This window comes from Phalacrocorax carbo, chromosome 7 (genome assembly GCF_963921805.1).
Source record: "Phalacrocorax carbo chromosome 7, bPhaCar2.1, whole genome shotgun sequence".
NCBI classification, from domain to species: Eukaryota; Metazoa; Chordata; class Aves; order Suliformes; family Phalacrocoracidae; genus Phalacrocorax; species Phalacrocorax carbo.
In genome coordinates, this window is record NC_087519.1 from 22,771,932 (window position 1) to 22,787,239 (window position 15,308).

Genomic DNA, 15,308 nt, shown 5'->3' on the forward strand with positions numbered 1-15,308 from the left:
GTCTATACACACTGACAGCTCTGGCTGTTGCTGAGTTGGAGCAAATAATCTGTTAGAAAATGCAGCTAAGAATTAATAATTCTGTAAGCAGCAAGGTCATGTTTCTTTATACAGCAAACTGTCAGAACTCCTGCAAAGCTCATGTGTTTTGGTAATCATGTTTGAATTTACATAGGCATTTTGAGAAAAGCCTGAAAGCCTGGGTTGATCTGCCTCTCCTGGTGGTGTCTTTTCGGGTGAATACACACAGGCTGTAGCTTAAGTATTCTTGCAACCAGGATTTTTCTGTTGTTCAGAAGCTTATTTTAATTCTGCCTCTAACAGTGTTATCAGTCAGCTGCATTACTGTCCAAAAAGAATCTGGCACGAGTGAGCGTGGGATGTTTTCTTGCCTTTGAAATATGGTGATTCCTTTAGCACTTAAACAGTGATGTAATTTTTGGGAAGAGCAGGTTCAGCTGATGATGTCCTGTTGCGCAAGGTGTTTTGCTTGTTTTTGTTCTCTGATGACAGCTGTGAAATTTGCTTGATCCTTTTAGCTTGCAGCTGCAGATAAGCTGTCATGAACCTGTGTTCCCTCTCTGTACCTGTCTGTAGGGGTTGCCATTGGTCAAGGGAACTCTCCTTGAATAGACCCTTGTAATAAATTCCAGTCCCTGGGGGTCTTTTCCTGGAGGACTCAGACTGGACTTTGACTGGATTAACAGATCAGTGTCCTGCGATCACACAGCAGGCCACGTGTGACACAATTAGCAAGCTAGAAAGCGAATGGGCTTTAAAGGTGGTCACTGCAGCACCAAAGCCATCTGCTTAAGGGAAGGTTCAGCTCAGGCAGTCCATTGATGCATCATAATCTCTCATGAGGCATTAGTCTGCAATGGGCTGCTGTGACAAATGTGGCAAACAGCAGTGATGTTATTTACAGATAATTTAATTCAGAAGACCCTCTGCTGATATTCAGGGCTATGTTTTACTTGTGGTTCCCCAGCTTTACCTGCAACCCTCCTTAGAATATGTGTTTGTGGGTAGGCTGAATGAAACTATCTTTGTTGGAAGGATTTTGACGGCTGCTGCATTACAGATACCCAGCGATACCCAGGAGTAGTGTTGCTGTAAGGGATAACAAGTGTAAAGCGTAAGAAGTCGCAGCACATTTGTGGACCAAATCTAAAATCTTGCTGCAAGGAAGAACACCTTGATTCAGCTTTCAGAAATTCGTGTTAAGACATGAATTGGTTCAGAGTCCTGACACGATGGGCAAGTTGTAACTGGAATCTCTGACAGCTCTGTTTCAAAGCTGAAGGTACTGCAGAGCCACAGGGACCTCCTGAGCGGTGGGGAGGGAAACATGGATGTTTCTAAGCTCCCTGTGCTGGGGAATGGCTGGGCCATTCTAGTTTTGTAGGTTTGTGGTAGATAACTCAGGTTTGATGTTGAGATTTCTCCTTTGTACCTCAATTTGTCTAGCAAACCAGGCCTGAAGGACATTCTTGCAGCTCTTCAGTTGAGATGCAGCGTGGAGAGACATGGGAATGGGAACTTTTATCTTCTGTAAGATGGGCTCAGTGTGGGAAAGACAACAACTTCCAGGGAACGTGTAACTCATTTTCTGTTCAAATTCTCAGAGCTTGAAATAACTCTCTCTTTAATGAGCAGCTTGTAAACAGAGGTTTTTGTTTTGTTTCCTAGCTACTCCTGACATCACTGGCCACAAGCGAAGTGAAAATAAGAATGAGGGGCAGGAGGCACTCATGTACTGCAAGTCTGTGGGCTTCCCACATCCCGAGTGGGTGTGGCGCAAGAAGGTCAATGGAGTATTTGAGGTAAGAAAACTGGTGTGTGAAGCATGTACTAATCTGCCAAAACACCCATTAAGGAAGGAAACGAGTACCTTGATTTTAGGGATATATTACTTAGGGTGTCATAATAACTTCTCAAAACGCAGTTCCTCACAAGTCTGATACATTAGTGAGTGAAGACAAAATTTTTCAGCAGCAGTGAGTATAAAATGGATATTTATATTGTTGCAGTGTGAACAGCTGCTGGACAGTTACAAACTGTCCAGAAAGATATGACGTTCAGGGTATTTGCTGTAAAACTGCAAAACACGAGTTATGAAATGTGATTTTAAAAATGCATTTGGTTATAAATTTCTCAAATTGTTTTCCAGTTTTACTGTTTGAGCTCACAAGACTTGATAGGAGGATGTGACAGCAATACCTATTAAAGAGATCGTATTTTTTCCCTGTGGCAACTTATCTAGTGAACAAAACAACTTGACCAGCAATTGGAACAGCAGAAGAGAACTGGAGGTGCTAAATCCTCAGCCTGTCTATTATTATGCTGCTGTACGATCTGCCAGAGAGATAGCAATTTGATTGATGAAGAAAAAATGTTAAGCAAATAATTGTATGGGTTGATTGTTCACTGTTCAGTGCGAGCTTAAATTTTGAAGGGGCAGTGCTGTATGAGTGACTTACCAAGTGCTGTGAGTCATCGGTCATGTATGGTGTTCTGCAGATTTCCCTTCATACTGTGCTTCTGGTGAAGTTAGGTTGATAAATTATTGCAAGATTAACTTTTAGGAAGATCAAACATTAGCACTCTGTCAAAGTTTTGCCCCTTCTTAATTCTTTAAATGTCTAGAAGTCTTTTTTTTTTTTTTGCCTCTGTTGTAGAAGGAATATAGTGCCTTGAATTCCTGCATATTCCTGAAGTTGGTGGCTTAGGCTGCCCTGACCACAAATCTGTGAACAGCGCGCATTTCTTAAAAACCTAGCAAAGGCACAAATTTATTAGGGCCATCATATCTTAAATAGTTAGAAAATGCTATCTACTGTGGTGTAGATTAATCTTAATGGGTACTGCTTTTTCTTTGTTTCCCTCTCTACATTGAAATAGTGTTGTCCCCTGCTAGGGAGCATATCCTCTCTCCTGTTACTTCCCATCTGTTTAGGTTGACCTGTTTTATCTATTGCTGTGAACTGGTGAGGGGAGTGTAAATTTCTCTTGACGCAAAGGGCTGAGAACATGGTAGCTTACCTGATTGCAACCACTGGCATGTTTCATGGCTGATACTGTTAAAGCAGGGTAAAAATACAGCTTGTCAGTCAGGCTAGCATTTTCTTGTTGCTGTTTTGAAGCACAGCTCATTTTGGTGAGAGACACAGAATAAACACTGACAGCTTTTCTTTTGTGGTAAGGAACCAGTCTCTTCGAAGAATCCCTCAATCTCTTCTCAGAGAAACGAAAAGGCATCAGAATTTACTAAAACTCTTGCTCTTTTCATCTTCCACCTTCCTCCTTTTATCAGGACATAAACAACTCCTCCGGCAGATTCTTTATTTCAAATAAAGACAACTACACCGAGCTTAGCATCACAAACCTACAGATAAATGAGGATCCTGGCGAGTACCAGTGCAATGCAACCAACCAGGTCGGCTCTGCCTCAGTCACAACCATCCTCCGTGTCCGCAGCCACTTGGCTCCCCTCTGGCCCTTTTTGGGGATCTTGGCAGAAATTGTTATCCTCGTTGTCATCATAGTTGTTTATGAGAAAAGGAAGCGGCCGGATGAAGTCCCAGATGGTAAGTGTGCTCAAAGCCACTTGGGGGTGGGGGTGGGGGGTGGACAGGTGGGGAACCCAGACAAAGCAAACTTGTGGAAGGAGACCAGAGTGGGGCTTTGTGGCAGGAAGGATCAGCAGCGCAGTCCATTCACCTCTGAGCTCTTTGCTTTCTCGTCTGCTCACTCTCCAAACATCAAGCCCAGCAAGCGCAGAGAGGCCAAGCGCTGCGCGAAGTCCTAACACTGGATTTTCCAAAGATCTCAGACTATGAGGTGGGAGGGCGGTTATTTCATTATCTTTAAGGCTTTGTTACACGAGGTAGGTCTAGCGCTCCTGTCTCTTTCCTGCTGTATTAGCCCTGAGAAATCCTGCACATCGGTCCTAAGGAGCGTAGAGCAGCACCAGGGGAGAGCTGGAAACACTAACACCTGATGGCACTCCCTCTTCTGTGTGGCATCTGGGTTGGACACCAGACAGGTTGTGTAAGGAAACGTTACAATTAAAGGGATTGGGACCACAGAGGTGATTCAGAAATAAAACCTGTTTTCAATGTTAAAAGGGTGGGGGTAAGGCCCTTATTTTGGTCTGTAACTGAATTTGTGTTTAAGGAATGCTCTGACAACTGTATCTAATTAGAAAATATAACTCAGTGGCTATTACAAAGATGTGGTATTCATTGTCAGGTTTGATGGTAGCACTAATTAGTTACACTGTGTTTGGTATACAAAAGAGTAGCAACTGTTTCATCTTTAAGCTTCCTCTGCATACCTTCTTCTTTTAAAGATGGGGGAACAGGCAGTTTGAGGAGGAAATGAATATTTGAAAGAATCACATCGAGAAACAGGCTTTAATGTGACACCTAGTTGCTTACTACAGCCTGTATCAGGAAAACCTATCCAAGGAATCCTTGTGAGAAGCGGCTGGTACGCTGTCAGTCTGTAGGAACACCGTGCGTAATGGAGCAGGTGCTTTAGAGTACGTGGAGGGCAACGTGCTGAATCGGTATGGGAAGCACCGAATCATCAGTGTCTTCCCAGGCTGGAGGAGCCCTCTAGCAGGGTAGATACTTCCCAAGGCGGCTGTGTTGCAGCTTGTGCAGCAATGACTAGTTGTTGTCAGGCTGGACAAGGGATCAGTAACAACACAGTGAGACACTTGCCTTTTGGGATGAAAATGTAGGTGCCAAAACCCTGATCTGCATGTGAAGTTTGGGCAAAACCAACTTCACAGTTCCTGAGCTACGCTTCAGAGAATGAAAAAGTTTTATGAAACAGATACTAAATGTTAATACTTTGAGAATTGGCTGAGCCTTGCATCACTTATGTAGCAAGTAAAAACTGTCTTAAGTAATGCATACCTAGAGGAAACTAGCTTTTGATTTTAACCATTTCAGTAGCATTTACTAACTGCTTATAGAGCACGCACTGGGACCAGTCTAGGTGTGTATCCAGCAAAATTTAAACAGTGTAGTGCATGCTCCTCTGCAAAACTTAAAGCTTTGTAGTTGCTAAGGGGTTTATACTGTCAGCAGTTTGTCCTCAAAGTGGTTCTCAACCAGCCCAGAAAACTTGGAAAAAGACAATTTAAATATTCTCTTGCACTTCTCCCATATTGGCCTAATTTTGATGTTCGGATGCCCAGAGAGAATCTCACCTCTTATGTTGGTGGCTGTTCACAATTCCCTGCATTTCAGACTTTCATTTGATGAAGTTTCACAAGGACCAAAACAAGATATTGGATTGTAATTTGCTATGTAAATACCCATTGCAAGTGGCCTCAAATGGACTTAATCCAACAGAAACTGGTTCTGACTTGACCAGATTGCAATGTGACCACCATGTTAGTGCAACTAAGCACACACTGGAGATGAAGAGTTCACTACCTGTTAGTTTCAAAGGCTGAAGTTTTCTTGGCTGGTCTGGCCGCTCCTCAGATGCCTGAGGGATCCAGGCTCATCATCTCTGGAAGTGTCCAAGATGATAAGCCAAGTAACTGAGGCTACGAAATTTGCTTGCTCAGTCTGCTGTTACTTTAAAGGCAGCTAAGCCTGAGTCTTGGAGAGTGGTACACCTCTGTGGTGGACAAATGTTTTCTCTGACCAGTTTCTTGGAGAACAAAATCCAGTACTGAATATCACAGTCAATATCCATGTATTAGGTTTGCCTCGATAAAGAGACACAACCAGCATAACATGATCTCAGCTAAAGGCTGCCTTGAGTCCTACGTTCTCTTCAGTACTCCTGCATTTTCTGTAATGGCATTTGGAGCTTTCTGTGATATCGTGGTGGGAAACACCCTATAAGCAGGGGCATTTTAAAAATGCATATGTGAGAGATTGTTGATATAGTGTGCTGATTTCCACACTTGTTTTACTGAGGTTATTCTTTGCTTTATTATTTCAAATACATTGCTACGAAATGCCAAAGTTAATGTTTTAATGCAATGGCGTGCTTATCATTCAGAATTTAAACTCTGCTTTCAAAATCATACATCCACCTCTGCATGCTGCAGTGAGCTGTAGCGGGTAACATCAGTGAGCCTATAGCTGAGCCAGTAACTCATGCAGATATTGGTCTAAACCCCATATTATTCAATATAAGTATTATTTGACAACAGCTGTGATATCTCAACTATCAGCTGGTTTTCTGCATTTTTGTGGGTTTTTTTAATATTGGTTTTGATGTGTTAAGCTTTAAGGACAAGGCTTGTGGTAGTGCCAGATCTTTGTATGAAGCTGTTGCAGCAACAGTGATTGAGCTGTTAGTGCCCTGTTGCTAACAGGAAAAACCTGGTAGCTGCCTCAGCAGAGTGACCTCACTGGTGGCCCGCCTTGCTGGGATGTAAATTTTGCCCTTGGACTGCTCCAAATTTTTTCCTTAGACACCAAGATTCCTCCATAGTCCCCACCATCACCTCCCTCCCTGTCTTCCCATGGTGGCATAACTCTGGACTCTCCTTAGCCACTGGGTTTCTCTGATGTTCTTTGCTCTGGAGTGACAGGTAGAAGCAGCCAAAATAAACCCAGCCATGTTTGAGGATGGATGGCCATTTTGCATCTTATTTTGGACCGCTGCCTAGTAGATTGTTATCATTTGGCTTGGCACATCCTCCTGCTGCAGGCTGTCTATTCCTGCAGATAAGGCATCTGCTGCCAGTAAACAGCCTAATTGTCGGGGTGCAAGCCTTGTACCTGTAGTCTTGCCCCTCTGCAGTCTATGGGGTGTGGTAGAACCCATCTTAGGATGAGGAGGGGGGATGGCTTCCACATTCATTTGGGCTTCCCACTCCCCTGAATCCTCTGAGGTACTGGCTACTGTCTGTCCTGCTGAGAGGATCTCAGGAATGAGGGTTTCTGTAGAGACCTAGTGCAAAAATTACTTATTCGGGACACTAAGGATTTTTTGAAAAAAGTTTTGGAGGAAAACAGCGATGCTAAATGGTAACTTCCCCTGTATATAGAAAAATCAAAGCGTTTCTGGAGCTGAAGGAAGTGTTAAATTGACAGTCTAGAAGTATACCTGCAACCCATGCAGAACCTGACTGATAGCAGTGTAGGATGAAATGCAGTTGGGCTCCATTTATCTCTGGTCTTGCTGGGAGATGCTGGTGCCCATGCTGTGCCTTGTGCAGTACCCAGGTGATGTCGTTTCTAGGTCTGGCTCGGATAAGCCTGCACAAGTTACAGGCAGTGTGTCCTGTGTTCATCCTGTTGGACGAAGCCAGCCCAAGGTGAAAGACGGAGCAGGAATGCTCCAGATTCCACTGGTAATAGGCACACTTAATTTGAGTACTTTTACCTTTCTCAGCTGTACTCAGCTGACTTCACTGAGGTGCCATCTTCCAGCAACTACTCATCTTGCTGTTCTTTTTTGGAGAACTGCTTTGAGCTATTTGTTTCCACATCTCCAAAGAATCCTTCAATTCTATGTAGCATAAGGTAGTGAGGATGGTGAACCATCTGAGGGCTCCCCAAGACCACCCTGACTGATGAACTGTTTTTAGAGGAATATGTTTCTGAGGCAAATCTCAGAAATATAAAACCCTTTGACAAACCAGCTCAGTAATTTCAGTGTTTGTATTTGCAGTGCTCTTGCTTACAACATGTGAGGATATTTGTAAGAACTTCATAGAAATGGGAGTGGATTTACAGCATAATTGGTCTGGGGGGAGCAGAAAAGGCAAGGCTTGAGGGCTGTGCCCTTTTGGTGAGCCTAAACCAAGAAGTGCCAAAAAGGACTTTTAATAACTGATGCTGGACAGAAGCACCCAGTTGCTAGTGGGGGATGTGACTATTTGGAGAGAAACATTATCTCTGTCCTGGAAGGTGTCTGGGATGCTGTCCAGAGCACTTGGGAACTCTACCTGGCCAGCCAAAATAAAGCCAACTGAATTAATTCCTTTTCTCTCATCTCCATGTTCCACAGGCTAAAAATTACCTGTCTTAGCCTGCCAACTACCTCATCCCTTGGCAGATGGGTAGAGTGACAGATAACCCGGTTAAATTTGGAGCAGTTCTTCTCAATTTACTGTTTCAGTGCAGAGTGAGGCTGCTTAGATTTTGGAGTTTGGGGGGGATAAAGGGCTGTGTGTTACAAGACACTTGCCTGATGTATCTGCTAGCCTTACAAAAATTGTTAACTCTGCCTAGAACCACTGCTGTGCTGGAAGGATGAGGACACTCCTTTAACTTTGGCATTTCCTGACCACAGTGTTTTTTGCATGGACCTTGCTTTTTGTCTTCAGTTCCTTTTGCTTTTTATGCCACGGAACAGGGCTGCTCAGTAGCTCCTTTGCTAATATTTCTTCCTTCACATAATTCACTTAATTTTTTTCTTCTGCTGCTACTACATAGCAGAAAGAGGAACTTTGCACCCATGAAATCCATGTTTCCAGCAGAAGTGATGCAAGGATGCCCAGTGCTGGTTCTTGCTGTTGTGCTGGTGGATTAGGGGCAATCTCATGCTCCGGGAAGGGGAGGTGACTGTAGCAAATACCTCCAGTCACCTGCCCACAGTTGTGAGCCCCCTTGCACCCAAATTATGTGCTGGAAGGAGGAAGGGGAGGGCAGATTGCGCTTGAATTTCTGCGTCCTTTCAAAATGAGAGTTTTGACTTGCTTTACACATGGGAAGGCAATATATGGCTCACATAGCTTTTCCAGAGAGTGGCTAGGTTTTGTAACGTCAAGAGCAGGTGAAAAACATGCAGCTTCCAGTGGCTTTTGGTGATGAAAGCTGCATGAACGTGGCATGTTGAGGCCAGGGGTGCTGCATGTACAATGGGAAACAGTTTCAGCAGGGGACTGCTGATGCGTTTTGCTCAGAATGCAAGCTGCTTGGACTTCCCTTGACAATAAAAGGAAGCAAATACCATTTTATTCTTCTGTGGTATAGCTTAAGCTGCTTAATTTTGATAGATGTAGCAATCAGCCATTGTGACCTGAATAGAGTATATCAGAGATTCCTAAATAAAGTGCTTTTTCTGTTGTTGTTGGATCAAATAGTCCAATATTAGCAAAGATGCTGTTTTAAAGGGTGTGTTCTGGGGTAAGTAGAAAGTAAAAACTTCTTGGCTACATTCCCCTGTAGGAATGTAAACAGTTTTTACTTTAAATTCCATATTCTATGTCATCTTTAGTTCAAAGCCATGAGGTGACTGGGTTGTAACATGTCCTTTTTCATTCTTCCCCTCTCATTTCTCAGCTTAATACAAAGACTTTTGATAAATGTTTTTCTGCTCTGGCTCTGCAGAAGCTCCACCCATTTCCCCACATTCTTTCTAATACTCATTTTTTTTTTTCTTGACTTTCCCTGTTCCTGCTATTACTGTAAGTAATTTAAAAAACCAATGTTTTCACTGAAACAGTTTACCTGGTAACAAGTTAATTTTTGTTTGGGTTTTTTTTTTTCTATTACCTGCACCTTTCTCTCCCACGCTTAAAATTCATCAAGGGGAGAAAATTGTCAGGCAGGCACACTGCAAGACTGTAGCTATCAACCACATCTAACAGCGAGCATCGTTGTGTCACAGTGGTAATCGAATAGCCTAGCCCCTCTGGGCCTTTATATACTAATTTATTAGATGCTATTAGAGGATCAGAATTCCTCCAGTTCAACGTAAGTAATCTTGGCCAGAGAGTCTCCATTGCTGCTACACTTCTGCCTTCATTCCATTTCAGAGTGACTGCTTTATTTTTCTTGGTTTGCTTTAAGGAGCAAGGTGAGCATCTCCATTCACTACTTTTTCCCCTTCCTCCAAAATATTCCTGGTAATGAAGCCAAAGAGAAGAGTGATGCTCTGAACCCAACATGCATTGTGGTGGTAAACACTGCCTTTGGATCTTTGCCTGCAACCAAAGCCCTAAATGGTTGATGCAGGTTGTAACGCTTGTGTCCCTGCGAACAGCTACCTTGTGAGAAAGCATCGCGGTCCTGCCTGGCTGCGGACTGCTTTGAGTGTTCCATGTGGAGTCTTCAGAATGTTTTATGAATTCAGAACTGAAAAATTTATAGGAAATTTTTAATTTTTGATTTTTCAACATGGGCATTTTTATAAATTGTTTTCAAGCCACTGCCAAACCTTTTCTTCCCAGAAAGCAAAATCTTTAGCTTTTAAATATAAAAATTCCCTAGTGGTCTCTGTAATAGTTCCGACAAATTGCTTTGCAGACCAGAGAAGCTGTATGGTAACACGGGGCCCCGAAGCTGCCACAGACTGTGGCTTTTCCTTTTCAGCATTTGAACGGAAATTGAACATAAGTTTCATTTTAGTAATGCTCCAGTTCTCCATTGGTCTGTAAAGGGAGGTCAGAGGGCTGCCACATGCTAGTATAAGAAACGTTGCTGAAAGCTGCTGGTCTTGACTCCTCTTTGTGTAGATTTCTTTGAAAGTTTTAAAGCATGAGCAGAAACAGCGTCACTTCGGATGCAAAAATGTGACTCTTACTGCTGGAAGTAACCCCAGAGTTGTTAATTTTTAACTTCCACCAGTCATAATAGGCTACATAAGATTAATGTGATATTAAAAAGAAATACTGTAGCTTTCCAAAGGAGGTAAAAGAAAGTGTGTAACATCTAAAATGCCTTACAAATTAAGGCTGAAAGTAAAGGGGGTGGCACAAAACACAGTCCCCTTCTCAGACTGCTGAAGTGTGAGTGACATTCCCAGACAGTTAATCCAAGTGGAGGAGCTAAAGCAAATCTATTTGTCATCTTGCAATTTTAATGTCTAGATATTTTTTTTTTGCCTGGAAGGATTGATTACATGTGTTACATGATGTGTTTAAAAACAGCAGCAATTCTAACCTTTCACTTCAGAAATGTGCTATTTCAGGGCGACGCCAAACAGATAATCACTGAACCCACAAGAAAGGCTTGGCTCTTGGGCTTTGTGTGGTTTTTTTTTTGTGGGTGGTTTTTTTTAGTTTTTATATTTTTAATTTTGTATTATATAGACAGTGGGGGTTTTGGAGCCTACAGGTCCCCCCCCAAATTCAAAAAGAAGCTTGTGCAAAAGGAGGGGTTTAGTGTGCTCAATGATAAAATTACAGCTCACCTGGCAGTGTTTCAGGAGGCCTGCAGGTGCGGAATGGAATGAAGCAGCATACTGAGAGGATATTCTCTATGGCCATAGGTTTTACATACTCTGAGAGATAGTTGGTTACTAGAGCAGGTCTTCTGGCATAAAGGTTTTGAGTTATATTGATATTTGTCGGTTACTATGACTTCTTTTTTTTTCCCCCCCTTCAATTGCATCATACCCTTTAAAAAATGGTGGTAAGTGAGAGATCTGCATGCTTTGGAGTTTGTTTAATCTCCGCTTCAGTCTATACAATGCACAAGTCATGATGTTAACACTTTTTCTTACAACTTTTTCATTCACGTTCACAACTAATTTGGATTTCAGTTTGCTGTTTTTAATCTTTATTTAGTCTAATTTTGTACTTATTTTTCTGTTGTTCTGTTGCCCCCCGATTTTGCTAAGGTTTCAGTCTTTGTCTGAACTGTACTGTGGATGCTTTTCCAGCAGTTAAATGGCTGACCAGGATAGTAAATCACAGAGAAATTTTTCTCGGTCTTATTTTATCTCTGTTGAGGTTATAGATGGGGAAGGGACGAATGGTGGTGATCCGCCATATAATCGGAAGTATTTAGTAGGCATTTTTGATGGATCTTTGGGAAAACACCTGATGGCAGCCTTTATAAATGCAAAGGGGTTTTTAATATTTTTTTTTTTAAGCACACAAAACTACTTATCTGAAATAGGCATCTAAATATTTTAACAGAGAAGGAAAAGTGGTTGTTTTATAGTGAGAGAGAGCTTGTATCTTAACGGTGCAGCCTGGTATTTCTGAAGTCCAGCCAAACAAACTCTCAAAGATGTCGATGATGCTTGTCAGAAAGCTGAGTCCGAAAGCAGAACGGCATCGGTAGCAGTACTGATCTGGGGGCGAGGGGAGCTCAGGGCTCGCTGTCTGTCCCAGGCTCTTCCCAGCCAGCGTGCGGAGTACTTAGCGCAGCCTGCTCCACGATCTTTTGTGAATCAAAAGATGTTTGTGGAGGGAAGTTCTAGATTTACTCTGCTGTGCTTTGTGTTTCAGTACCTGATGTGTGTCTGTATATCTCCACTGTATATACAACAGCACATTGATGTCTGGTTGTCCTTACTAGTCCTAGTTCTCTCTGTATCGTGTCCGATAGTGTACTGTTGCTGGTAATGGACTTCTGTGGACACTGGTGTGTCGCTAGTCTGTTATTTTGGCTGTAAAGCTCTTGGTTTGTGGTTAGTTCTTTATTTTTTTGAAATATTTTTTTTGTTCCGGTCACTGTCTATGCTAGCAGTGGCTTTGCCTATCCGTTGCCTTGAAGGTACAGGTGGAGTAATGTCCCCTTTGACCGACATTACTCCTAGCGTGTGCTCATGCGGATGCCTACACTGTTAAGACTGTAATTTCCATAACTGCTTCATGTGCACTAAGCACCCTTGTGGAATCCTGCTGAGAGTTTCTTAAAGACTTCAGTGAAAAATCCCTATAGCGTGAGGTGGGAAACGGCAACTGTAGAGTGCCAAAAACAGCAGGTCCTGAATTGGTCCCCCCAAAATACTTCCCCAGGAGCATTAACTTTCTGGATTGATTTTTGTACTGCTGTTTAAATGCACTTGTCTTCTGTACTGCAGCTTGGGGGCAAAATAAGGTGTTTTGTAATTAAAAAAAAATGTTCAATTGGTCACGCAAGAGCTAATGTGAAACATTATTCATTGTTAAAAATTGGGAAGAGATCTGCCAGGGCATATTTTTGCCAAGAGACGCGGGCAGAACAATGCTGTCAGTCTTCTGTAGCTGAAGTCTGTGTCCGGAGGTATTACAACACCCCTAACTTCTCCTGGTGTTTTGAGCCCTGAGCTCTATCGGACGCACACACAATGCCTGCTGCTATCCAAGGACTACGTTTGGATACTAGAATCAAGTGTTGCGCCTTCAATCTCCTAACCTGGCCCGTGCTAATTAGACATTGGGAAAAATGGAATATGTAGAGGTTGTGTCATCCATGGGGGAAGACGTATAGTGTATATACCCTCTTGTGTATATACTGGCAATTACCCATCAGCAGTTGAAGAATGGCTTTAAAAAATTATATATTTAAAAATCAATGCAAGGAAACAACCAGCAGGATTTTACAACTGAAATGTTGGTTTGTCTTCTCATCTATTTTTTTATGAGATTGAACCACTGGAACTTGGGGACAAGATGAGTCTGACCATATTGCAACAATCTGTCCACTACAGTTGCAGTTCTTCATGACAAGCATTCAAAGTGTTAACTAAAACCATTGAAGCAACATACCTGCCATTAAAACCTGAATCCAGAAAAATAACTCCATGAATCTTTGCACTACTGAGTGGAATGGCCTTTAATGCTGTAGATAGATTGGTTTGCTGTTTGCAGTTCAGCTGGTGTTACAGTGCAAAGACTGACTCTTGTTTTCTTTCCTTTCCTTGTCTTCCCCTGGATCGCATTGGAATTCTCGCTGCAGATGATGAACCAGCTGGGCCAATGTAAGCACATTGTGAGGGAAAAAACGTTAACCGAGCTAAAGCTGAGGGTTCTGGGGGGTTTGTGGTACATAAGATAGATATTAGGCGTGACATTGCTCACTGTAAGGGACCCTTTGGTTTGTCGTTTTAGTGCTGGAGTAAAGAAAAGTGGTACCTGTAAGGCCCCTGCTAGAAAAACAGATATTGCTGAAGGAGTTTAAAACACACATTGCACCAAAGCCACATGGGGTCTCCCTGACGGCCTGGTGTGGCAGATTTGATATGGTTTTTCACACATATTGTAAGCAATTGGCAAAGTCGGGGGGGGGGGGGGGGGAGCAGAACGAGCTTCTTCAGATGTGAAAAGGAAGCAGTAAAACTGGGAAGCAGAATGACAGATGTAGGAGGCGAATTGCACGGGGTAAGAAGGTGGCAACACACAAAGAGTCTAGAAGCATGTTGTCTTTAGCCACTTGAGTTAGGAGGAAGAATGGAATGCTGTTTAACTTCATACCCCTTTTTTTTTTTTACAGTTGTGATTGATTTTGGTGTATTTTCTAATTATTTCTTTCTCCAGGAAAACCAATTCTACAAACAATCATAAAGATAAAAACTTACGCCAGAGAAACACAAATTAAAAATGCTTATCATGTAAGTATGATGCACATGCATCTCGGAAACGGTCAGGCTAAAGTCCTCCTTTGTAGTGGTTGGGGTGCGTAAACGTAAATGGTTCTATGCATTAAAAAGTTACCAGCAGCTCAGAGGATGGCAGTAGCCTTCCTGCCGTGCTTCGGAGAGCCTGGGAGGGGTCAGCAAAATATTTCTTCCATAAAATACGCAGGTAGTTTAACAACCCCGTACCTGTCGATCTCTACACCACCGCTACTATTGCCGATAAAAATCCCCCAAGCCCCTCCTCATTCAGTCTTAAATCTGGAAGCTGACCTTGGTTGGGAAGCCTCTGTCTTCATTTAAGAGCAAACCGGATGTTAAGCGCTTTGATTGCACACTGTTAGGGCACATGATGTTGAAAATGCTGCCAGGCATTGACTAGCACCTTTTCTCATTTCTTTTTTAGAGCTTTAAGTTTCTGAGAGACTGATGGCAATATGACCTGCTAAATTTAAGGGTTGGAACTCTTGGTTCTAGAACTCCAGTTCGGTCTGTTTTTTTTCTTTCTTTTGGTTTTCCAGTGAGCAACAATATGACTGTCTAAAGCATGCCTTATTTAGCCTCCTGCAAGGATGACCTAGCCAGATAAATTTTAATAATGCTTCAGTGTAGAAGGTGTAAACTATTTTGGGCTTGATGTGCTGTGAATGTTGCTTTTTTTTTTCTCCCCTCCTTAATCTATTTAAACATTAGAAGTAGTAAGTCTGTTCATGCATGCGCCATTTTTTACTTCCTGTAGCTGTTAAAATTGGCAAAGCTCTAAAACGCACTGCTGCCATCTAGTGAGACTTTTTGTAAAGTACAGCAAAACTTAAAAATATATACAGTATATATTTATATTTTGGGGGAGGGAGGGGAAACCAAAATACAGTAATTGTGTTTCATTTTTAAGCTGCTGATATTCATTCCTTACTGTATGTCTGAGAGATAAGAGAATTATACTGTTCTGGTACTTAGAGAAGTAATATAAATTGAAATTAATCTTAAGGGCTTAACCTGTATAGAGACGTGGGTGTCCTATAATCAGACTT

The 15,308-nt window shown here is 42.4% G+C and overlaps 1 protein-coding gene across 1 annotated transcript in view; it reads left to right on the forward strand.

Moving 5' to 3' along the window:
• NPTN (neuroplastin) overlaps positions 1-14,805 on the forward strand; it is a 57,917-nt gene extending 43,112 nt beyond the window's left edge. The window contains exons 4-8 of the mRNA XM_064456874.1: positions 1,690-1,823; positions 3,314-3,587; positions 13,602-13,623; positions 14,180-14,253; positions 14,684-14,805. Of these exons, the coding sequence (XP_064312944.1) occupies positions 1,690-1,823; positions 3,314-3,587; positions 13,602-13,623; positions 14,180-14,240 (491 nt within the window). The 3' untranslated portion in view covers positions 14,241-14,253; positions 14,684-14,805. The remainder of the gene's footprint in view (positions 1-1,689; positions 1,824-3,313; positions 3,588-13,601; positions 13,624-14,179; positions 14,254-14,683) is intronic.
• The last annotated feature ends 503 nt before the right edge of the window (positions 14,806-15,308 follow it).